General features: G+C 47.8%; 1 protein-coding gene across 2 annotated transcripts; it reads left to right on the top strand.

The window, feature by feature from the left end:
* Positions 1 to 2,230: 2,230 nt before the first annotated feature.
* Positions 2,231 to 22,937, top strand: LOC142256697 (guanylate-binding protein 7-like). Of its 2 annotated transcripts, none has more exons than XM_075328547.1 (11): positions 2,231 to 3,051; positions 4,320 to 4,505; positions 4,917 to 5,044; positions 5,469 to 5,578; positions 5,875 to 6,074; positions 7,846 to 8,088; positions 8,178 to 8,461; positions 10,092 to 10,304; positions 11,570 to 11,672; positions 21,014 to 21,207; positions 22,232 to 22,937. In XM_075328547.1, the coding sequence occupies exons 2-11, from the start codon at positions 4,331 to 4,333 to the stop codon at positions 22,406 to 22,408; spliced, it is 1,827 nt and encodes a 608-aa protein (XP_075184662.1). In that variant the 5' UTR covers positions 2,231 to 3,051; positions 4,320 to 4,330; the 3' UTR covers positions 22,409 to 22,937. The 2 variants fall into 2 exon arrangements, with proteins under 2 accessions (XP_075184662.1, XP_075184661.1); XM_075328546.1 differs by lacking the exon at positions 2,231 to 3,051 and adding an exon at positions 3,459 to 3,538.
* The last annotated feature ends 1,212 nt before the right edge of the window (positions 22,938 to 24,149 follow it).

Below are 24,149 nucleotides of genomic sequence, written 5' to 3'. Positions count from 1 at the left end.
TGCAGGTTTTCCGCCATGCTTCTGGCCTGGTTCCTGCTCGAGTGCTCGACCACGCCACTCGGCTGCACCCTTTTCCCTTCGGGAGGCGGGGCTGAGGGCTGTACCAGCGCCTGGCGCCAGACTGGCACCCAGCCCACCACGGCTGGCATCACTCCGCCTACGATCCAGTACATTCTAGCGGTCTTCTGGTCTGGCATTTAGGACCTCTTTGCCAGCCTCTCAGCTTCTTATTACGCCATTCCTTATCCTCCGCTCTGCACAGCGGGGGCGGGTTCCTACTTTGCGCTCTTTCTTTAGGCACGCCCCTCTTCTTCCCGCGCTCAGCAGCCTCAATGGTGGCAGGTTTCATACAGTAAAACAGTCTTTAAGCACAGTTCTTTAAGGCGCACAGTACCTGGTGGGTCCGAGCACGAAATCCTGTTCACAGCGCCATGGTTGACTCGCCCACCCCAGGGCTCTGGGACACTCGGTGCCGGGCCGGACTAGTCCGGGGGTAGTCAGTGATGGCAGGGCCCGACTCCGTGACCCTGGCGGGGTCAACTAATATGGCTGATGTGGGGGTGATGCTCAATAATAAAGTTTATGGGAAATATATTCGTGACGCCACCTGTGGATTGCGGCTATGGAGCCGCCGCTGCTGGATAGGACCTCCGGGGCTGATGTAATGGCAGCTATGGTGGTCCTGCTCCCCACAGGTGGAGCGGTACCCCGGGGCAACCGTTGGTGCTTGTAAGAGTCTATGGTGGTTTAGAATGGTGCAGTGCAGGGCGAAATAAAGGATGCAACACCAGGGGGTGCAATTTCAAGGTTTTTACTCACTGTTCCAGGGCTGCAGCAAACTGGTTGCCTTTGGCTTGCTGAAATTCACTGTCAGGGACCTCCGCCGATCCCGGGTAGTTCTTGAGGTAAATGCCGGTGCACCCTTGGTTATGTTTCCTCCCTCGACTGACTTCAAAGCCTTGACCTTTATAGATAAACTTGTCTTGGCCTCCACCATAGGGTCTGGTCAAGAAGGCTTGCCTGGCTGGAATCTTGCCTTCTTCCCAGGGGAGCTACGGTGGGTTGTGGCCCGGGACGCTTGCAACCACTCTGCGCCTCGGTGTCATTTTCTGGAAATGTCTTTCTTACCTCAGTCTGGGGACCGTCCCCGATTGCAGCCTGATCCCTCCATCCGATGTTTTAGTGGAACAGGCCACGAGCTTAAAAGCCTTCCATGGCCCTGGAATCCTTTCTTGTCTGTCTGTGGTGTCACCTGGGCCTAGCTGGGCCCCAGGATCTCCACCAGGAAACTTCTCTTTCAGTCACTTTCGATCCACTCTGCTGAGGTAACTACCTCCCTCTCCTTCTCCCTCGCTCCACCAACAACTGACCTTGAACTTCCTGTATCTGCTCTCACTTTCTGTTGGCTCCTCCCACCTTCCCCGTTGCTAGGCTCCACCCTATGGGAGAAGAGATGGGTCTTACGGCCCCCCAGCATGCAGCAAGGGGGTAGCTGCCACTATCTCCGGTCCCAAAATATGCCTAACAATGGGTGTAGTGTGAATTTGCCTGTGAACCAGCATTTACCCCTGTCCTTACCCAGGATGGGACATCACACCTCTGGCTGAGGTGCAATGTCTCTGTGGTGACGGAAGCCTCAGGGGCGCCACAATTCCTCTCCTCCCTCCTGTCAGCCCTTTTTCTTTCCTTTTTTCGTTCTTTCTCTCTTTTTTTCCCTTTTTCTTTCTTTCTTTTTCTTTTTTTCTCTCTCTCTCTCTCTCTCCCTCCTGCCCTTCGTATTTCCTTCTCTCTTTCTCTCTCCCTCTGGTCCATACCTCTCTTCCCTCCGATCAGCCCTCTTTCTTTTCTCTTTTTCGTTCTTTCTCTCTCTTTTTCCTTCTTTCTTTTTCTTTCTTTCTCTTTCTCCCTCCTGCCCTTCATTTTTCCTTCTCTCTTTTTTTTTCTCTCTCCCTCTGGTCCATCCCTCTCCTCCCTCCTGTCAACCCTCTTTTTTTCCCTTTATTTGTTCTCCCTCTTTCCCTTTCTCTCTTGCGCTCTCTCCCTCCCTCCCTCCTACCCTTCCTCTTTCCTTCTCACTTTCTCTTTCCCTCTGGTCCATCCCTTTCCTCCCTCCTGTCAACCCTCTTTTTTTTCCTTTTTTAGTTCTTTCTTTCCCTTTCTTTATTTTTCATTCTTTCTCTCTCTATCTCCCCCTCCTAACCTCTGTGTTTCCTTCTCTCTTTCCTTCTGATCCATCCCTCTCCTCCCTCCTGTCATCCATTTTTCTTTCCTTTTTTAGTTCTTTCTCTTTCTTTCCCTTTTTCTGTATTTCTTTCTCTTTCTCTCTCTCCCTCCTGCCCTTTGTCTTTCTTTCTCTCTTTCTCTTTCTTTGTCTCTCCCTCTGATCCATCCCTCTTCTCCCTCCTGTCAGCCATTTTTCTTTCCTTTTTTCGTTCTTCCTCTCTTTCTTCCCCTCTTTCTTTCTCTCTCTTTCTCTCTCTCTCTCCCCCCCTTCTGCCCTCCATCTTTCCTTCTCTCTCCCTCTAGTCCATCCCTCTCCCTCCTTATCCTCTGTCCCACCTTCTTTTTTTCTTTTTTCATTCTTTCTTTCTCTCTTTATCTCTCCCTCTTGTCCATCCCTCTCCCTCCTTATCTTTGTCCCACCCTCTCTCTTTCCTTTTTTCATTCTTTCTTTCCCTCTTTCTCTCTCCCCCTTCTGCCCTCCATCTGTACTTCTCTCTTTCTTTCTCTCCCTCTGATCTATCCCTCTCCTGCCCTCCCTCTTTTCTTTTCTTTCTCCTTTCTATCTCTCTTCCTTTTTTCTAATTCTCTTTTCTTTCTCTCCTCCTGCCTGTAATTTTCTTTCCTTTTCTCTTTCTCTCTTTTTTTCCTTTCCTTTCTTTCTTTTTTTTCTTCAGTCTATTTAATTAAGCTTGTATTTAATATTCAATGTAGTTTCAGATTCTGAATCTTCTAGATACTTTTGCTTTCACTTTTCAGCATATAAACAGGCGAGCAGCGTGTGACCGTCCATACGATTCTGGGCAGAGGCGGAGAGAGGATCTGTGGAAGGTAAAGAGGCTTCTATTATTATTCTTTATATTATACTGCTCTTATCCTCAATAACAATGGCAGAAATATTACGTGATGAAATATCTCTCTCTCCTTTTTCCTTTCTTTCTCACTCTTTATTTCTTTCTTTCTCTCTCCCTCTTTCTTTCTTTCTCTTTTTCTTTCTTTTTTATTTTCTCTTTCTTTCTTTCTTTCTCTTTCTCTCTTTCTCTTTCTTTTTCTTTCTTTTTTATTTTCTCTTTCTTTCCTTCGTTCTTTCTTTCTCTCTTTCTTTCGCTTTTCTGTAACACAGGGTGAAACTCTTGCATGTAACTTTTTGTAACATAAATGTGAATCAGGAAACGCTTTACATGGCATAAATCTATAGACAGATGTATGATAGCAGCATAGACTTGTAACAGATGTGGATCTCACCTCACCGGAGCGACACTTGGAATGATGGATCGGGGATCGCCTGCTCTTGAGGAAGATCAGGATCCACATAAGGGTTTGTATTGTGATATAGGAAAATGAATTGTTTCTCTAGCTCCTCAGCAATATAGGAGCTCAGCTGTGAAGTTGCTATTACACATTGCAGCCACAGTGCGGCGCTGACTCTTCAGCTTCACAACAGCTGTGCTGAGGAATCACTAAATGCACTTCTCATACGCAAAATTATGGATGTGTCTGATTACAAGGATCCAGCATCATAATTGTAAAATACTGGAGTAAAATAATATACAGGAGGTAACTCAGGATCAGTAATGTAATGCATGTACACAGTGACTGCACCAGCAGAATAGTGAGTGCCACTCTGGAGTATAATACAGGAGGTAACTCAGGATCAGTAATGTAATGTATGTACACAGTGACTGCACCAGCAGAATAGTGAGTGCAGCTCTGGAGTATAATACAGGAGGTAACTCAGGATCAGTAATGTAATGTATGTACACAGTGACTGCACCAGCAGAATAGTGAGTGCAGCTCTAGAGTATAATACAGGAGGTAACTCAGGATCAGTAATGTAATGTATGTACACAGTGACTGCCAGCAGAATAGTGAGTGCAGCTCTGGAGTATAATACAGGAGGTAATTCAGGATCAGTAATGTAATGTATGTACACAGTGACTGCACCAGCAGAATAGTGAGTGCAGCTCTGGAGTATAATACAGGAGGTAACTTAGGATCAGTACAGGATCATTAATGTAATGTATGTACACAGTGACTGCACCAGCAGAATAGTGAGTGCAGCTCTGGAGCATAATACAGATTTATATTTTTATTTCTAGACTTTCCAAAAATGGAGCATCCAGTGTGTTTGATAGAGAACCTCGAAGATGGAACAATCCAAGTGAATGAAGATGCGCTGAATATCTTATCCAGCATTAATCAGAAGGTGGTTGTTGTGGCCATAGTTGGGAAATACCGGACTGGGAAGTCTTATCTGATGAATAGACTGGCGGGAAGTAAGAATGGTAAGAGGTGTAAAAACGAGAATGAAAGAGACCATTAATAATTACGTGGAGCTGGATTCCCAGGCCACATATATATAAACTAGTGGTCATGCATTGACATTTATTGAAAATATGAGGAACAAGATGTGGACCTGCTTCTCTCCATGACATATAATGTGTTGGTGTATTCTATTAGGAATATTGTGTCCCATTCTGTAAATCATGAACCGGATTGAGAGAACCCTAAAAAAAGAGTTTACCATACACAATGTCCTCCAAACTCATAACAAGGACAGTCAGGCTTTGTAGGAAGTATCTACCTTTGTTGGCCTCCATCCTCTTACCATGGCATCATTTTTTTCCATTCATGGACATCATTATTGGTCATTTTGCCATCTGTATCTTCTTCTCATCATGTGTCTGTCCATACAGGTTTTTCTTTAGGATCCACAGTCCAGTCCATGACTAAAGGTATCTGGATGTGGTGTGTTCCTCACCCTTTTAACAGCGAGCAAACCCTAGTGCTGATGGATACAGAAGGACTGGGCGACGTGGAGAAGGTCAGTGGAAATCTAAACCCTGGTGGACCAAAAGTTGGCCATCCATACGTAGAGATTAGACATTCATATTTGATGATGCATGATCCACTTAAGTCAAAATTTTCACTTGATTTGGGAATGTCCCATGTCCAATCTATTTTACTTGGCATATATACCAGTTAATGAGTTTGTCCAAAAATGGACAAGTGGTCTACTTTAGAAAAAGGTTGTCCAATTGGGACTATTTTGTAGGAGCCACCATGTAAGAACTTATCTTCTTCTTATCCTTGCCTTGCGAATGGTCTACTAACGTGAGGGAATATTGGGTTTGGGTATAACAGAGAACAAGACTTAACCCATCCGTAATCTTGGTTTCTTGAGTTTGAAAGGTGGAATTTAGGATTGAATGAAAATTTTTGTTACAAAAACCTTGCTTGAATTTCAGGGAAACAGCCAGAACGATTCCTGGATTTTCGCCCTTGCTGTTCTTCTTAGCAGCACCCTGGTATTCAACAGTATCGGGACAATTGACCAGCAGGCCATGGACCAACTCCAGTATCCTTCACATGAGCCCTGTTGTATTGTCTTGTCGTAGAAGTATCTATTACATTAAAGATTCCAAATTCAGCAAGATTTACTGGAATGGCTTGGGGTAGGGGTAGGATGAGTAATGTGAGGGAGGGGTCCCATTTTTTTTTACAACATTTTGTAACTTTTTCCATATTGACAGAACTTAAAACCCATTTTTAGAAGCTTTTTTTGAGGTGGTCATTTCCTCGTTTGTACTTTTTGAAAGGAAAGCTAACCCCCTTTCTTCACAGATATATACATAATTCCTTAACCTCTCGTAGTTATGTCACAGAACTTACCGAGAAGATAAAAATAAAGTCAGCCGACCAGGAGGCAGATTTGGATGACGACTCATCAGAGTTCAAGAGAACTTTCCCATCATTTGTGTGGTGCGTTCGAGATTTTAACCTAGAGCTGAAACTTGATGGAAAGGACATCACCGAGGATGAGTATCTGAAAAATGCCTTGAAGTTAAAGAAAGGTACAAATGGTTTTACAGTATATATATCTTGGAACTCTGTATTGTGCAGGTTTATAAATTAAGAACTGAACTGAAGATTACCCATTGTTAATAGTCAGCTCACTGTGTAGCCCACTTGACATGTGGTACAAGGTGATCTCGGACCAAAGTAGAACTTTTTGAGCGTAATATAAAGTGCTATGTGTGGCACAACACTACACATAACTCTGAAAATACCATCCCCACCGTGAGTGGTGTACTACCAATGGTAGCAGATCATGGGGCTGATCTGGGGCCCATGAGTCGGGGGGCCTGGTGCCAGCATCGGCATTGGGCCCTCCCCTGCACGCCATCACACTTTCAACTCTATTGGCTGCAGATATAGTTGAAAGCAATGAAACAAGAGGGAACGATTCCTCCTCCATCATTCTCCCATAGTGTCTTCTCTCTGACACCGCAGGGTGCTACAGAGTGATGTGAGCCTAAATTTTCTCAACATCAAATGTGCTGTAAAGCTTAGCTGGCTTTGTCCCTTCATCTCTAAGATTTTCCTCCCGCTCTATTCTTGCTGCCCACTTCCATTACACGGCTTACACATACACCCTGTCCCATTGCAGGCTGTCTTGGGGTCTCTTCTAATCTACAGGCAACCTCATGGATCTCCAGCTCTGTCCAACTGGAGTTAGCTCCTTTCTCTTGTCTCCGGTCTCACTATTCTGGTCCTCAAAAATTGTCGGCCAGATTCTGGATCTACACCACATATCATATTCAATTATAGATCAGATTGTATCCTTTCTTCTTCGCTATCTGTCATGATCCACGACCAGTATTCACCGCTCGAGAGTCTCCCAGACCGGCCTGGTCATGTCAGGGGTGAACTCACATCAGCCTCGTTCCGGTTTTAGGAGACACTATATCTTGGCGCTGCACCAGCATTCCAGTGCTGGTTATAGTTTTGCTCTGCAGCCTGTGACTGGCTCTGGTGAGATTTCCTGTTTGATCTGACTGTTTGCTACCGTGCCCTGACCTGTACCCTCCTCCGTTCATCCGTCTATCCCAGTCCCTGACTTCCTGCTCCTGTCAGTTGTTTACTCATCCTGGTTCCTCCTCCTTCCTATGTTTGTGTCTCCTCACCCTCCGGTCTTGTCTTCTGTTCCCTGTACCCTTTATGTCCCCTCTGCATACCTGATCTCCCGGCATCTGATCTTGGTTCTGTTTTTTGACCTGATCTTGAGCTTCCCTCTGTAGTAACTTGACTTCCCGGCTTGACCTTTACTGCTAGACTACTCTATTGCCCCCTGGTGGTTCGTCTCTGAACTGCCTGCTGAGGTTACTCTGCTGTACTTCAGCCTCCTTTCTGTTACAGTGTTACTTTGACTCTCCTTCATTACTCTGCTGCCACCTAGTGGGGAATACGCCATACTACATCTTACCAGCCCTTTGTACTGCGTGACACTATCACACAACTCCCAAGAACGTTCTAGAAAATTCTAATTCTGCTTCTATGGCCCTGCCTACTAAAACTTACAATTACAATACAATTTAAAGGCATGCTATGGGATCCATATCACATTAGTAAATATCTACATTACCTACATTACCTATTACATTATATAGAGTAATATAATTTTTTTTAGCATTAAGTCAACAGCATCAAATCTTGAGGGGGCGCCGGCCTTCATCCTCTCCATTAGAGCTGTGACCATTACATATACCCTCCGAGATGCCACCAAATTCGATGGTTTATGTTTTAACGTACAGAAGTAAATCAACTCTGACAATCTCTTTCTAGGCCTGAGTGCAGCAGTACAAAATTACAACCTTCCCCGGGAGTGTCTCCTCCATTACTTCCATTCACACAAATGTTTTGTGTTCGATCGGCCGGCATCCAAGGCGGATCTCCAGAACCTGGATAACGTGGAAGAATCTCAGCTAGATGTTTCCTTTGTGGAACAGACAAGGAAATTCTGTGACTACATATATAGCAATAGTCAAGTGAAGTCCATATCGGGCGGGTACAAGATTACCGGGAGAGGTAAGTGCTCACTCTGTGGGATGACTTTTCTCGTTTCTCGGTATGATCTTCCAACGTGCAATGGTCTCATTCTCACCCGTCTATATTAGGTCTTGGGGACATTGCAGTCTCCTACGTAGAGGCAATCAGTAGCGGCTCCGTTCCTTCTATGGAAAATGCAGTTGTTGCCATGGCCAAACTTGAGAACTCTCGAGCCGTAGCAGAAGGTTTATCTAAGTACAACGAGATGATGAATCAAAATGTGAGCAAATTTCCAACCGAGACCTGTGAGGAGTTCCTAAACCTGGACAAGGAATGTCATGCAAAAGCGCTGGACGTCTTTATGAGTCTTTCCTTCAAAGATGAAAATCAAGAATACCAGGGCAAGCTTGTCGTAAGTAAAGTTATAAATAAAGCCGGATCAACAAGGGTATAGCTTTTGGGACCTACTGCACACAGTAGATTTATCTGTCCCTCTGTACACCAGGTGCCCTTGTCTTGATGGATGGACAATTTGGTTTTACTCCAATCTGTAGCACTGTAATATATTAAATTCTGGGTTTATTGGGCAAATATTTTACCCTTTTTGCCTGGTAGCTCCTCTGTCATATTTTCTATCATTATCAGAGATACAGTTTGGGCTTTAATTCACTTGTCTTGTCTGACTCTGGCTCGGTTTTCGAGGGCCACGAATAATGATTCAATGTCTTCTGCATTCAGTGTAGAATCAATTCTAGTTTTCATTTAAAGAGGTTATTCACTACTTTAACATTGATGGCCTATCCTTAGGACATGCCATCGATGTCTGATCCGTGGGGGTGCAACACCCAGCAACCCCACTGATCAGCTATTCTCAGTGTCGGTGACAGCTGAAACTCCATCGCACAACTCCGTCTATTGAATTCTGGCTACAGCCCACTACTACACATCCGCAACCTCCCTATTCAAATCAATAGGGGGCTGAAGGAGTGGATTTGGTCGCGCCCACGGTTCTATGGATGGAGCTGTGCTGTGCAGTTCTGTAACTGAGCAGTTCTGGCCACCGACGACACCAGCGGCTGATCCGCAGGCAAGCCCAGTGTCACACCCTCACCGATTAGACATGGATGATCTAGCCTAAGGATAAGCCATAAATGTTAAAGTAGTTGACAATGTCTTTAAGCTTCTTTTAAAGGACTTAAAGATTGCCTAATATCTGAGGGCTTACTGTCATGGGAGTGCCGCATCCTCCTGCTTCATCTGGGAGATCTGGGGTCAGGAAGTCTCAGCATATAGTCAATCGCAGGCCCTGTGTAGAGCTCACTTGAATGTTGTCTCAATGATGTTTTTCCTTTCCTTACTGAAGGGGTTAAGGACCCATTCACTGCTGGCTGAGAATTATCTCTCTATCCCTAAGCTCAGTTACAGCTTATGATTACTTCCACCTTTGCTATACTTACCCTCCCTGAACTTCACTCCATGCTGGATATAGAATCTTTATTATGACCACGATGGAAGAGTTTGTTGCTGTTGAGCTGAAGTATGATTCCTTTAGCAGTAGCTACCTTCTAGAGAAGATATTGGAGCCCTTGTAGATCTGTTACCTTGCCTGAGTTCCCTTGGGTGGGTGAAAGGGGACATCTAGGTGTGTCGTTTCCAGGAGCTCAGCAAGCTACATAACCCAGGCATCTCCACCTTTTGGGGTAATCCTGAGGGCAGGGTTTAACCTAGGGATCCCTAACTTGGGTGCACAATATTCCAGCCACCTAACAGTCACTGTTGTGACATTTACGCTCGCTAGTGTATATGCACAGATGTAGCATTGCCCTAGTTGGCACAGTGGCTCAGTGGTTAGCACTGTTGCTTTGCAGCGCGAGGGTGCCAGGGTGAAATCTCACAAAGGACTCCATCTTATGGGTACATCTATATGATCAGCTGCTGCCAGCCACCTTATCTGGAAGAAAATCCTTCGTTTTGTCTTTTTTTTACCTTTTACGGATTGTGCATTTATTGACTGGAGCTTTCCCTCAATGTTTTTTTTGTAGGAAGAGCTGTTAATTAAAAATGCAGAGTATGTAAGGCAAAATGAAGAGGCGTCTGTGAGGAAATGCAAAGCCTTACTAGAGGAGCTCAGTGCTGGAATGAAGGAGGCAATAAAGAACGGGAAGTTCTCGGTGGCCGGCGGATATAAGTTATTCATTGAAGAGAAGAAAACTTTGGAGGTTAATTATCTGAAGGCAACAGGCAAGGGGTTAAAGGTAAGTAGGGTTAAAATTTCATACAGCCCATAGAAGGTGCATGTCCTTTTAAGTAACAAGAAATTATTTGCAAATATGAGTCAATTAGTTTTGCAGAAGCAAATTATAGGAACGGTAATGGGAACAGGGAAGGCTCTCCACTACCCAGTACTTCAACTTCTCCCTCATTGCAGAGCACATAAGTGAAAAGATTTAAAGTGTACCTCTAGAAATATATTTTAAGTATCCGACACCAACCTCCCCTATTCAACCGGGAAGTTCATCTCTCCATCATATTGATGAATGTGATTCAAAATGGCGGTCATTGGAGACGAGTGAACCCGACAAATTTCAAATCTGGTAGATTCTCTCCAATTCAGTCGGCAAAGTTGAAAATATATTCAATGCAAATTGAATAAGTCTCCCAACTCCAAAGCAGAACAATTGCTCTTTCTGGTGTTGGTCTCCTTTTCACTGTAAAATTCCGGCACCGGCTGGACTTTGCTGCACATTCTGAAGTCTTGACATCAGAGCGTGCATCGCTTCACGTGGTCGTTCATGTCATGACATCAGAGCGTGCATCACCCCACGTGGTCGAGCATGTCATGACATGAAGAAGTACATCAAGGGCTAACCGGCACCAGAAGAGTCAGCGATGAGTGACGTAGAGTCTCCAAAGGTGAGATGCCTTGCGAAAGAGCAGCGGGCATCTGCGGTTGCATGAACAAATGAAGGGCTTGTTAAGTATAATAATTTATTTCTTGACCCACATGAATCAAGCCAATTGGCGTCCGGTCACCATTTTGCTTGATTCGTGTGAATCGGATTCCCCAAAATTCGGATGAGTGGTCACATTAGTTGCCTCTTTGGTGTTGATTTTTTTGAGGGACAACTGCTGGATCAAAGATGTCCACACAGGAGTTTTAATTTCACTAATGGACTAATGTATACCCAGTAGCAGAGCTGAATTCACCTGTTTCTTAGGCCGCTTTAACATTTTGTTTTTACCTACATTCAGTGGTCCCGTCGGAGCTTCCATCCAAACACCCCCGCAAAACGTGTTTCGTACGCATGCACTGACGGGGCCATTGACTATAATGGAGCAGACGGAGTCTGTGTGTGCTCCGTTTTGTGGAGTCAATGGCCCCGTCGGTGCATGCATCTGAAACCCGTTTTGCGGGGGTGTCTGGACAGGACCACTGAACGTAGGTAAAACCAAAATGTGAAAGCAGCCTTAGGATCACCTGCTGATAACATAGCTGCATAACTATTAAATTTCTTCACAGCATCTAGAGGTCTTGCAGGACTTTTTAAAAGAAATGGAACATACCGAATCCACCATCTTGCTGGCTGACAAGACCCTGGAGGAAAAAGAAAAGAAGTTAGCTGGTAAGATTTTAGATTAATTGAAAATCAGAAGAAAATAATGGAAATTGGGTTTGTTTGAGGAGTGTAGGGCAGCAAGTCCATCCAGGTGTCCAAGCTGGAATCCAATATGGAGCTTCTTCAAATCACTAGAGCCGTGTCCCCGAATGGGTATCCCAGTGTCCACTAACTGTCATCATTATGAGTGGGTAGCTAACGTCACCATTGGTCATGGATGACTTACTTCCATCTTTGAGTACTCCTCCTGCATCCACGGCATACTTTATACTAGACTGTGAGCTCTCGGGAACCGGGGCATTCCTCCTTTACTTTAGTAGAAGTTTTCTATGTTCTGTGTAAAGTGGCGTGGGGTTGAAGTCATGGGCGAGGTAGTCATCTACCGCACCCTGGCTTGCTACATGGAGATGGAGGTCCTGGCTAGGTGTGTGGTGTTGCACTTCGAAGGTGATACGCCTTTTCAGGCCGCATGTTGCCGAAGGTTTTGGCCAGCCAGGACCAGATGGTACTCAGTTCATTGAGGGAGACCACAAGTCCATAAAAAACATAGTTTTACAATGTACATTAGATATCGGACACAAATCTTCATGCACGCTTCAGTGTCACAGAGGATCATTAAGCACACATCAGTTGTTCCAATCTCCATATGTCCTCTTCTTCCCAACACTGCCCAAGCCTAGCACTACATCACAGTCCTTGGAAGTCATTCTCTTCCTCAAGCAGTTTCACGTCTTTTCCCTCTTACAGGGTTGTTGCCAATATGGCTGGACTGAGTTATAAGCTACTGAAGACGCCTCAGGAACACTCTTCACGTTATAAGAACATTAATAGAATCCTGCAGTTCTCACAATATGTTACAACCTACAGTTTACATCACAGTATTTGCATTGAACTAAGGCTGGGTTCACACATAGCGACAGCGATAACGACGTCGCTGTTACGTCACCATTTTCTGTGACGCAACAGCGACCTAGTAAGTCGCTGTTATGATCGCTGCTTAGCTGTCAAACACAGCGACGCAGCAGCGATCATAACGTCGCTACATGTGCAGAGAGCAGGGAGCCGCGCACACTGCTTAGCGCTGGCTCCCTGCTCTCCTAGCTACAGTACACATCGGGTTAATTACCCGATGTGTACTGCAGCTACATGTGCAGAGAGCAGGAGCCGGCACTGGCAGCGTGAGAGCGGCGGAGGCTGGTAACGAAGGTAAATATCGGGTAACCACCTTGGTTACCCGATGTTTACCCTGGTTACAGCTTACCGCAGCTGCCAGACGCCAGCTCCTGCTCTCTGCTCGCTTCATTTCGTCGCTCTCTCGCTGTCACACACAGCGATCTGTGCGTCACAGCGGGAGAGCAACAATAAAAAAACGAACCTGGGCTGTGTGTAACGAGCAGCGATCTCACAGCAGGGGCCAGATCGCTGCTCAGTGTCACACACAGCGAGATCGCTAATGAGGTCACTGCTGCGTCACAAAAACCGTGACTCAGCAGCGATTTCGCTGTGTGTGAAGCACCCCTAATCCTCAAATCCCTTGGTCCAGATGAGCTGTTGTGACGCAGCACGGACAAATGATGTTGGTGCAGCAGAACAATGGAAGTTGTAAAAATGTTGACTCAGCAATAACAGAGCTAGGTTTGTCACAGAGTGCAATGTAGAGCTGTTAGTAGTGTAACAGACTTGACTGAGCAATAGCATGGCCAATAGCATGGGGAAGATTGGCATGAGGCTGAACTTTGGGAAACATATTGTGGTAGCAGCGAACTCTAATTATTTTTTTATTATTATTATTTATTATTATTATAGCGCCATTAATTCCATGGCGCTTTACAAATGAAAAAGGGTATACATAAAAACTAGTACAACAATCATTAACAGTACAAAACAGACTGGTACAGGAGGAGAGAGGACCCTGCCCGCGAGGGCTCACAGTCTAGAAGGGATGGGTGAGGATACAGGAGGAGAGAGGACCCTGCCCATGAGGGCTCACAGTCTAGAAGGGATGGGTGAGGATACAGGAGGAGAGAGGACCCTGCCCATGAGGGCTCACAGTCTAGAAGGGATGGGTGAGGATACAGGAGGAGAGAGGACCCTGCCCGCTGGGGCTCACAGTCTAGAAGGGATGGGTGAGGATACAGGAGGAGAGAGGACCCTGCCCATGAGGGCTCACAGTCTAGAAGGGATGGGTGAGGATACAGGAGGAGAGAGGACCCTGCCCATGAGGGCTCACAGTCTAGAAGGGATGGGTGAGGATACAGGAGGAGAGAGGACCCTGCCCGCTGGGGCTCACAGTCTAGAAGGGATGGGTGAGGATACAGGAGGAGAGAGGACCCTGCCCGTGAGGGCTTACAGTCTACAGGGAATGGGTGAGGGTAAAATAGGTGAGGACAGAGCTGGTTGCGCAGTGGTGTACTGGACTGAGGGTTATTGTAGGTTGTAGGCTTGTCGGAAGAAATGGGTCTTCAGGTTCCTCTTGAAGCTTTTAACGGTAGGAGAGAGTCTGATATGCTGAGGTAGAGCGTTCCAGAGTATGGGGGAGGCACGGGAGAAATCTTGTATGTGGTTGTGGGAAGAGGAGATAAGAGAGGAGTAGAGAAGGACATCTTGTGAGGATCTGAGGTTGCGTCCAGGTAAGTACCGGGAGACTAGGTCACAGATGTAGGGGGGAGACAGGTTGTGGATGGCTTTGTAGTACATGGTTAATGTTTTGAACTGGAGTCTTTGGGCAATGGGAAACCAGTGAAGGGATTGGCAGAGTGGTGAGGCTGGGGAATAGCGAGGGGAGAGGTGGTTTAAGCGGCCCACAGAGTTCAGGATAGATTGGAGGGGTGCAAGAGTGTTAGAAGGAAGGCTACAGAGCAGGAGGTTGCAGTAGTCGAGGCGGGATATGATGAGGGCATGCACTAATGTTTTTGCTGATTATTAGTTAAGGAAGGCACGGATCCGAGAGATATTTTTGAGTTGTAGTCGGCATGAATTACCTGAATTCTCTGGTGGCGTATCTGTAGTATTCCAGACTTGGGTACTATCAAAGTAATTTATAGTCATTAACAGTAGTTTACATAGTTTAATTGAGGTTTGCGGAGTACACTTTTACATACTTTACATGAGGTATGCGGTGTACATCCAGAGCTAAACTCCCCACAGGTCTTGTTGCTGGGCAGAATAGTCTGGTGGGCGGAGTCTTAGTACATATCTGCTGTTACCTCAGGAGTTCTTGTTGCTGGGCAGAATAGCCTGGTGGGCGGAGTCTTAAGGCCCTGTCACACACAGAGATAAATCTGCGGCAGATCTGTGGTTGCAGTGAAATTGTGGACAATTAGTGAGAGGTTTGTGGCTGTGTACAAATGGAACAATATGTCCATGATTTCACTGCAACCACAGATCTGCCAAAGATTTATCTCTGTGTGTGACGGGGCCTTTAGTGCATAACTGCCGTTACCTCAGGAGGTCTTGTTGCTGGGCAGAATAGCCTGGTGGGCGGAGTCTTAGGGTACTTTCACACCTCCGGTTTTTCTTCTGCGGCACAATCCGGCACTTTGCAGGAAAATCGCAACCGTTTTTTTTTGCTGCCGGTTGCGATTTTCCTGCATAGACTTTAATTAGTGCCGCATTGTGCCGCATGGCCTTGCGTTCCATCCGTTTTTTGCCGCATGCGGCAGATTTAGCCGATGCGGCGGCCGGATGGAACGTTGCCTGGCACGTTTTTTCGTGCGGCAAAAAAAACCGCATCGCGCCGCATTCGGCCGATGCGGCGCATCTCTCAATGCATGCCTATGGCGGCCGGATGCGGCAAATACCGCATCCGGCCGCCGCATGCGGTTTTTGCCACTGCGCATGCTCAGTAGCATGCCGCAAGCGGCAAAAACCGGGCGGGCCGCATGGGAAAAACTTATGCAAAGGATGCGGTGTTTTCACCGCATCCGTTGCATAGCTTCCACAGCCGGATTGAGCCGCAGGGCTTAAGCCGGATGTGTGAAAGTAGCCTTAGTACATAAATGCTGTTATCTCAGGAGGCCTTGTTGCTGGGCAGAATAGCCTGGTGGGCGGAGTCTTAGTGCATAACTGCCGTTACCTCAGGAGGTCTTGTTGCTGGGCAGAATAGCCTGGTGGGCGGAGTCTTAGTACATAAATGCTGTTACCTCAGGAGACCTTGTTGCTGGGCAGAATAGCCTGGTGGGCGGAGTCTTAGTGCATAACTGCCGTTACCTCAGGAGGTCTTGTTGCTCGGCAGAATAGCCTGGTGGGCGGAGTCTTAGTACATAAATGCTGTTACCTCAGGAGACCTTGTTGCTGGGCAGAATAGTCTGGTGGGCGGAGTCTTAGTACATAACTGCTGTTACCTCAGGAGACCTTGTTGCTGGGCAGAATAGCCTGGTGGGCGGAGTCTTAGTACATAACTGCTGTTACCTCAGGAGACCTTGTTGCTGGGCAGAATAGTCTGGTGGGCGGAGTCTTAGTACATAACTGCCATTACCTCAGGAGGCCTTGTTGCTGGGCAGAATAGCCTGGTGGGCGGAGTCTTAGTACATAACTGCTGTTACCTCAGGAGGCCTTGTTGCTGGGCAGAATAGCCTGGTGGGCGGAGTCTTAGTACATAACTGCTGTTACCTCAGGAGGTCTTGTTGCTGGGCAGAATAGCCTGGTGGGTGGAGTCTTAGTACATAACTGCCGTTACCTCAGGAGGCCTTGTTACTGGGCAGAATAGCCTGCTGGGTGGAGTCTTAGTACATAACTGCTGTTACCTCAGGAGGCCTTGTTACTGGGCAGAATAGCCTGGTGGGCGGAGTCAGTGCACATAACTGCCGTTACCTCAGGAGGCCTTGTTGCTGGGCAGAATAGCCTGGTGGGCGGAGTCTTAGTACATAACTGCTGTTACCTCAGGAGGCCTTGTTACTGGGCAGAATAGTCTGGTGGGCGGAGTCTTAGTACATAACTGCTGTTACCTCAGGAGACCTTGTTGCTGGGCAGAATAGTCTGGTGGGCGGAGTCTTAGTACATAACTGCCATTACCTCAGGAGGCCTTGTTGCTGGGCAGAATAGCCTGGTGGGCGGAGTCTTAGTACATAACTGCTGTTACCTCAGGAGGCCTTGTTGCTGGGCAGAATAGCCTGGTGGGCGGAGTCTTAGTACATAACTGCTGTTACCTCAGGAGGTCTTGTTGCTGGGCAGAATAGCCTGGTGGGTGGAGTCTTAGTACATAACTGCCGTTACCTCAGGAGGCCTTGTTACTGGGCAGAATAGCCTGCTGGGTGGAGTCTTAGTACATAACTGCTGTTACCTCAGGAGGCCTTGTTACTGGGCAGAATAGCCTGGTGGGCGGAGTCAGTGCACATAACTGCCGTTACCTCAGGAGGCCTTGTTGCTGGGCAGAATAGCCTGGTGGGCGGAGTCTTAGTACATAACTGCTGTTACCTCAGGAGGCCTTGTTCCTGGGCAGAATAGCCTGGTGGGTGGAGTCTTAGTACATAACTACTGTTACCTCAGGAGAGCTTGTTGCTGGGCAGAATAGCCTGGTGGGCGGAGTCTTAGTACATAACTGCCGTTACCTCAGGAGGCCTTGTTGCTGGGCAGAATAGCCTGGTGGACGGAGTCTTAGGCTACTTTCACACATCCGGCTTGAGCCCTGCGGCTCAATCCGGCTGTGCAAGCTATGCAACGGATGCGGTGAAAACACCGCATCCTTTGCATAAGTTTTTCCCTTGCGGCCCACCCGGTTTTTGCCGCTTGCGGCATGCTACTGAGAATGCGCAGTGGCAAAAACCGCATGCGGCGGCCGGATGCGGTATTTGCCGCATCGCGCCGCATCCGGCCGCCATAGGCATGCATTGAGAGATGCGCCGCATCGGCCGAATGCGGCGCGATGCGGTTTTTTTTGCCGCACGAAAAAACGTGCCAGGCAACGTTCCATCCGGCCGCAGCATCGGCTAAATCTGCCGCATGCGGCAAAAACCGGATGGAACGCAAGGCCATGCGGCACAATGCGGCACTAATTAAAGTCTATGCAGGAAAATCGCAACCGGCAGCAAAAAAAAACGGTTGCGATTTTCCTGCAAAGTGCCGGATTGTGCCGCAGAAGAAAAACCGGAGGTGTGAAAGCAGCTTTAGTACATAACTGCTGTTACCTCAGGAGAGCTTGTTGCTGGGCAGAATAGCCTGGTGGGCGGAGTCTTAGTACATAACTGCTGTTACCTCAGGAGGCCTTGTTGCTGGGCAGAATAGCCTGGTGGGCGGAGTCTTAGTACATAACTGCTGTTACCTCAGGAGGCCTTGTTGCTGGGCAGAATAGCCTGGTGGGTGGAGTCTTAGTACATAACTGCTGTTACCTCAGGAGGCCTTGTTGCTGGGCAGAATAGCCTGGTGGGTGGAGTCTTAGTACATAACTGCCGTTACCTCAGGAGGCCTTGTTACTGGGCAGAATAGCCTGGTGGGCGGAGTCTTAGTACATAACTGCTGTTACCTCAGGAGGCCTTGTTACTGGGCAGAATAGCCTGGTGGGCGGAGTCAGTGCACATAACTGCCGTTACCTCAAGAGGCCTTGTTGCTGGGCAGAATAGCCTGGTGGGCGGAGTCTTAGTACATAACTGCTGTTACCTCAGGAGGCCTTGTTGCTGGGCAGAATAGCCTGGTGGGCGGAGTCAGTGCACATAACTGCTGTTACCTCAGGTTTTAGTCAGAGTACCGTTGGAGCTCAGCGAGTGCACACGCCGGAAACATGTAGGGGGAACACCAACCCCCGCTCCAGGAGGCTGTATGGCAACGGACTGACCCAAAACCACAAGAAGGACCTGTTAGGACATGCACCCCTGGTGTGCACAGTGCCTTAACCTAACCCAAAACTCAAAGCTGAGGATACAGGAGGAGTACGGGCTTGGAGGTGGGTCCCCCATAAAGAAGTTGGGTACACAGGAGAGGCTACTGTACATGAAGGTCCGAAGGAGCAGAAACATGGGGTCTGCTGGGGAACATCAACCCAGTGGGGTAGAGGAAGCTTGGAGAACAAGATAGGCTCTTTTCACACTTGCTGAATATCACGCCTCATATGTGACTGTTTCTCAGCATCCATTTTGCCATCTGCCTGTCTATACAGTCTTGTCATCTGAGCATGTTATACTATCATGGCTGTGTAAATTTTTTAATGCTGAATAAGTAAAAGAAATCCACCTGTTTTACTGTTTCAGCCTCCTGGCTCTCTTGTCTTTTCTGCACCAACATCAAGGGGCACGCCATTAACCACCTAGCTGACAGGAATAATTGTAATGCCGACGTAAACCCCCGCACGCCCACTGCCATGTGGTTTTTCACTGTCAGGACACGGCCACCAATACCCGTGGCACATGTAAGAGGATCAGACCCATGCCTGGTGTCGCGGGGGAGGGGTGGGAACGCCGCTTGCCTGGGCCCGCTGACGCTCGGGTCCGCTGCTTCTGCTCCTCGGTGGCTCGAGCACGGGGCCGGACCCGGGGCTCCAGCAGTGCCTCCTCACCCACGAGTGAAAAGGGGAGGTTGTTTGGGGATGTCGGTTGTGACGCCACCCACGGGTTGTGGTGATAGTGGGCACCACCGCTGCTAGTGACGGGGGATCCCGGGAGCAATGGCAGGGAGCAACTGAGGTGTTGGCCCCCTCCGTGGGTAGGGGCTGTTGGTCCCGGGGCCCCGGTTCGGGTGCGGGGTGGAGGTATCGGTGCCGGGGCAGGGAGGCGGCGTGGGCGCGGGTGCAGCGCGGTGCCGGATGGCACTGTTGTACTCACTCAGACACAGAAGGACAGAGTCTCTGGTAAACCAAACGGCTGGATGGACGGGGCCCACACCCGGCTGCTGCGTTTCACTCTCCCCGGACGGGTTGATGGTGGCTGTCGTTCCCTGCACCTTGGTGAATGTGTTTGACTCCTATGGCTTCCCACGAGTAGTCCGCTCCCCGGCGTGTACGTGTCGGGAGAGCCCTGTTGCCTGCAGGCGCTGGCCCTTGGATCTCTGGCCCTTGGCGGTGGCACTGATCCGGACGGTTTGGGTGGTTGCCTTCTGATGGGACTTGGGTGGGAAAGGACCCTTGAGGTCCAGACCGCAATCAGAGAATTTGACCTTTTCGGGGGCTCCCAGCCTGGTCGGGGTCTGAGTACCCTGCCTTGGTGCTTGGTTCAATCTGCTCCCCGGCTCGGTACCGGCAGGCCATCGCCCGACCCCGGTCCTACGGTTCCGCTGACCTACGCCAACTCCTGCAGATGGCCACCACCGTCTGCCGACCTTGCTGATCGTGCCTGGGCTCCGACCCAGACACCAACAGTTTCTCTCCTCACTCCAACCTCTCACTTCAACTCCTCCACTTAATTCCTCAACTCCTGAACTCAACTCACTGACTTTTCCTGCCTCCAGGCCTGTGAACTCTTCAGTGGGCGGGGTCAACCGCCTGGCTCCGCCCCACCTGGTGTGGACATCAAGCCTGGAGGGAGGCAACAAGGGTTTTGTTTGACTGGTGTGACCTAACCAGGGGAGGGGGGTGTGTGTGTGGTGTCAGTGTACTGTGACACCTGGGGGTCCAGGGCGTCACACCTGGCGTCCTGGATATATTGCACTCTGTGTCTAACATCTCCTCATCTGAACCTAGCTAAATAACTGAGGAAAGAAGTTTGTTTAAGGGTTTGTCCCCTTTAAGAAAACTTTATCTGATATCTACAGTTTGTTGTAAAAAAACACAAACTGTGCTTTATTTACCCCTCCTGAATCATCGCTGAATCTCCGCCGCTGGTCCAAGTCGTTTATAATCTTCAATGCTGACAGCACTGCAGCCAATCACTGATCTCAGTGGCTCTGCCCTTGAATGGCTGCAGCGGTGTGTGTTAATGTGATGTCTACATTGCAGCCAAACAATAGAGACGAGGGCAGAGGCGGAGACGAGGGCAGAGGCGAGGGCTGAGGCGAGGGCAGAGGTAGAGACGAGGGTAGAGGTGGAGATGAGGGCAGAGGCGAAGTCAAAGGCAGAGGCAGAGACGAGGGCAGAGGTAGAGACGAGGGCAGAGGCAGAGAGGAGGGCAGAGGCAGAGAGGAGGGCGGAGACGAGGGCAGAGGTAGAGATGAGGGCAGAGGTAGAGACGAGGGCAGAGGTGGAGACGAGGGCAGAGGTGGAGACGAGGGCAGAGGTGGAGACGAGGGCAGAGGCGGAGACGAAGGCAGAGGTGGAGACGAAGGCAGAGGCGGAGACGAAGCACTGGACCCCACAAGTGTTTTACTAATTGAGACAACCCCTTTAAGGGGACCTTTATGTTATGCCTTTAAGAAAGTGAATCACCTACGTCATAACCTGCAGGACTACCGTATAATTATATAAATAAGTACATTTATTTCAACAGAGCAGAGAAAGCAGGCAGAAGCTGCAGAACGGGAGAAGGAGATCATGGAAAAAAACAACCTGGAGCTGCAGAAGAAACAGGAGAATGACCAGCAAACGTATAAGATGCATGTGGAAATGCTGGAAAAGAAAATGACTGAAGAACAGGAGAATATGAAGAGAGAAAATGAATGGATGATACAAGAGAAACTCAAGGTAACGGTCAAATGAAGATTTTTACAAACTTTGCCGACTGTCATGGCAGCGGACGGTTCTGTTCAGACAACAGATTCTCCGTACAATAACTTCTCTAGTGTCTGTGATCAGTTCAGGCAGACTCGGGCGTCGACCTGCTGAGTGTAGATTCATAGGCAGGCTAGCAAGAGTTAATCTCTGATAGTCTGCTTGTTAGTCTCCTTTGATCACATGTTGTTGGGGAGCCAATCACATTTGCTCCTCTCCTATATATGCTGGCTGGATCCTTCCACCTTTGCCAGCTATAGTTTATCTTAGCTGGTCTGGTGAGATGTGGTGTTTCAGACAGGTTATTATACTTGTTGCTGAGTGCAGTTATGGAGTTAACCCTTGTTGCCTTTTTGTTATTGCCTTCTTGCTCTTGCTTTTCTCCTGAGTCAGTCATTGTCTATTCCTGTGTGTGTGCAGTGTATCAGAGTTTTGGTTTTCCCTTGTCTGTCTTTATCTGTTTTCCATCACACACCTGCCTCATGGGAGGAGGGTATCAGAGTAGTACTGGTCAGAAACATAGCCAAGAACGGGACTCGGGCAACTCCACCTTCAGGAGTAACCCTGAGTTTAGGGATATCCTAGCGTGAGGGACAGCATAGGAGCTTCTATCCTGTCACCTCGTGACAGTAACCCATCACATTATAGGTTACCAAAAAAGTTCCCATTAGTTATCACATACTTGCCCACTCTCCTGGAATGTCCTGTAGGGTTCCGGAAAACGGAGAGACCCCAGACTTCTGAAAGAGTTGGCAAATCTCCCGGGCAAAGCCCAAACCTCCCATTGCCAGAAGACGGCTGAGGAGGCCTATCTCACGTCCAAAATATTGGGAACTATTGGACATGAAGGGCCAAAAATAGGGTCTTGGTGATAAAGGATATAGATACCACCAGCCCAAGGCTTCAAGGTTTTCTCAGCATGATACCCAGGACAGGGCTGAGGGGTTGTAATCACGTAATTAATCAAATGCCAATAAATCCAATATGGTCTTTGCAGGAACAAAAGGAAATGATGGAACAAGGCTTTAAAAGGAAAGCTGAAATGATGGAGGACGACATTAAAAGGCTAAAAGAAGAAACCAAGAAACCGCAAAGATCTTTTTTTGGAAACTTAATAAAAGGGATTTTACCTGGCGCAGTCGGGAGCTTATTAAAAAGAACCGGTATTCTCTAAGCAAAATATTTAAAGTCATTATCTATTTTTATTTGTAAGGTCCAAAATTGCTGAGGAAAAGACCAAACAAAATGACCCCCAAGACGCCTCAAGAAAAAAAAACGCCACTGTTTCCTGAAGTGTCTGCTGCTTCGACAACTCGTATAGGTTTTTAAAGACGTGAGCACATTCCCTAAATATGTTGTCAACTCCGTCTAGGAACCAAGTTTATCCTTTTTCCTCCTATATTATGTGCCCGGCTGGTTCTACCTTGGGATCGAGACCTGGGGTCTGATGAAGACCCCAGTACAGGGTCGAAACAAAATGTGTCTGTTTTCGGAAAGAAACATTCATTCTTCTTCCCGGTTTTCATCTTTTCTTGACATTTTATGGTGTAAATCCCAAAATGTAGCCAGTGATCTCATACCCTAGGGACCTGTCACCTTTTTCACGTTAGTTAGTATGTAGATTGTTAAGACATAGTTTATGTTGTAGCTACAATATATCAGTTAAAACTTGTTATACAAAATAAAGTTTGCTGATTTCTCTGCTTACAATTCTGAATTATTATAAAATTAAGTAATATATTATAATGATCATTTCAGGGGATTGGTGGATTGCCAAGAAATTTTTTTTCCAAAACAGCGCCCTCCTTGTCCCCTGTCTGTGTCTGGTATTGCAGTGTACACACCTACAAATCCCAGCTGTCCTAGAATTACTTATTCAAACGCAGGGTCAAAATTGAGTGTTATGCTCATAGGGTGAGCACGATATTAGTGGGTCCACTTGCCTGGGGGAGCGAACTGGATCGATCGCCAAGTCTTCACTACTGCCACTGGGGGTGGCAGCAGGTACACACACTGGTAAGCAGCCGGCAGAGGGCAACCCCAGGGGATCTGCGGTACCTCGGCAGCTGGTGCCACGGACACAGTGCAGTCTCTGGTGGATGCGACAACAGCAGCAGTCAGAGTAGTGGATCTGTCTGAGATGGATAAATAGATAGATGGATGCAGCAGCAGCGAACGACGTGGATACTTGTAGCAGCGGGTATCGTGGTAGTTGGTCGGCATGGATGATCGTGCAGCACTGACACATAAACACGAGTCAACAGCAGAATGTAGCACAATAACAGCAGCAGTGACAACAGCACTAAGAATCTAAGAAATAGCAATGTAACTAACTTGTTGTCCAGGCACCTCCCTTAAGCGGAAGGTGCCTTAAATACTTGAAACCTTTCAACTGACCTGAGAGGAACTTCTGGGTCAGAACATGCTGGTCCTTTAAGAAAATGGGCGTGGCCACGTGTACACCCTATGAGCATTCCCAGGAGGCCTGTGAGGTGTGTGCAGACCCCAGGAGACAGCAGCATGCTGTGAGGACACCTCCGGACAGTCGGGCAGGTGAGAGAACCAACGAGGTAGCAAGGACCTAGAGTGATCACCAACTATATCAGCAAAACAGAAAAGTTGTTTATCGAACCATAGCTTAGTTAGACTCAATCTTGAGCTATCTGGTAGTTTAGGATTTAATAAGAAAGACGTTAGTGGGGAGTTTTTCGACTTCAATGGGAATTTTTCCACATACCTATCCCAAATTATTTTTTTTAAAGCTATTGGTCCCAATATATGAGAGTTGGGTTTATTGAGATAGTTGCCTATAAGTAAGAGTTTGGACGCACCGGTGCTACCCACAACATTTCTATCTCCATCCACCTAGAGAATGCTCTAGGTGCAGATTAGGCTGGGATGCATCCTGAATGAGT

Source organism: Anomaloglossus baeobatrachus, chromosome 11 (genome assembly GCF_048569485.1).
Source record: "Anomaloglossus baeobatrachus isolate aAnoBae1 chromosome 11, aAnoBae1.hap1, whole genome shotgun sequence".
In the NCBI taxonomy this organism is placed as follows: Eukaryota; Metazoa; Chordata; class Amphibia; order Anura; family Aromobatidae; genus Anomaloglossus; species Anomaloglossus baeobatrachus.
Note: the sequence above shows the minus strand (reverse complement) of the source record. Positions and strands in the feature narration are given on the sequence as shown.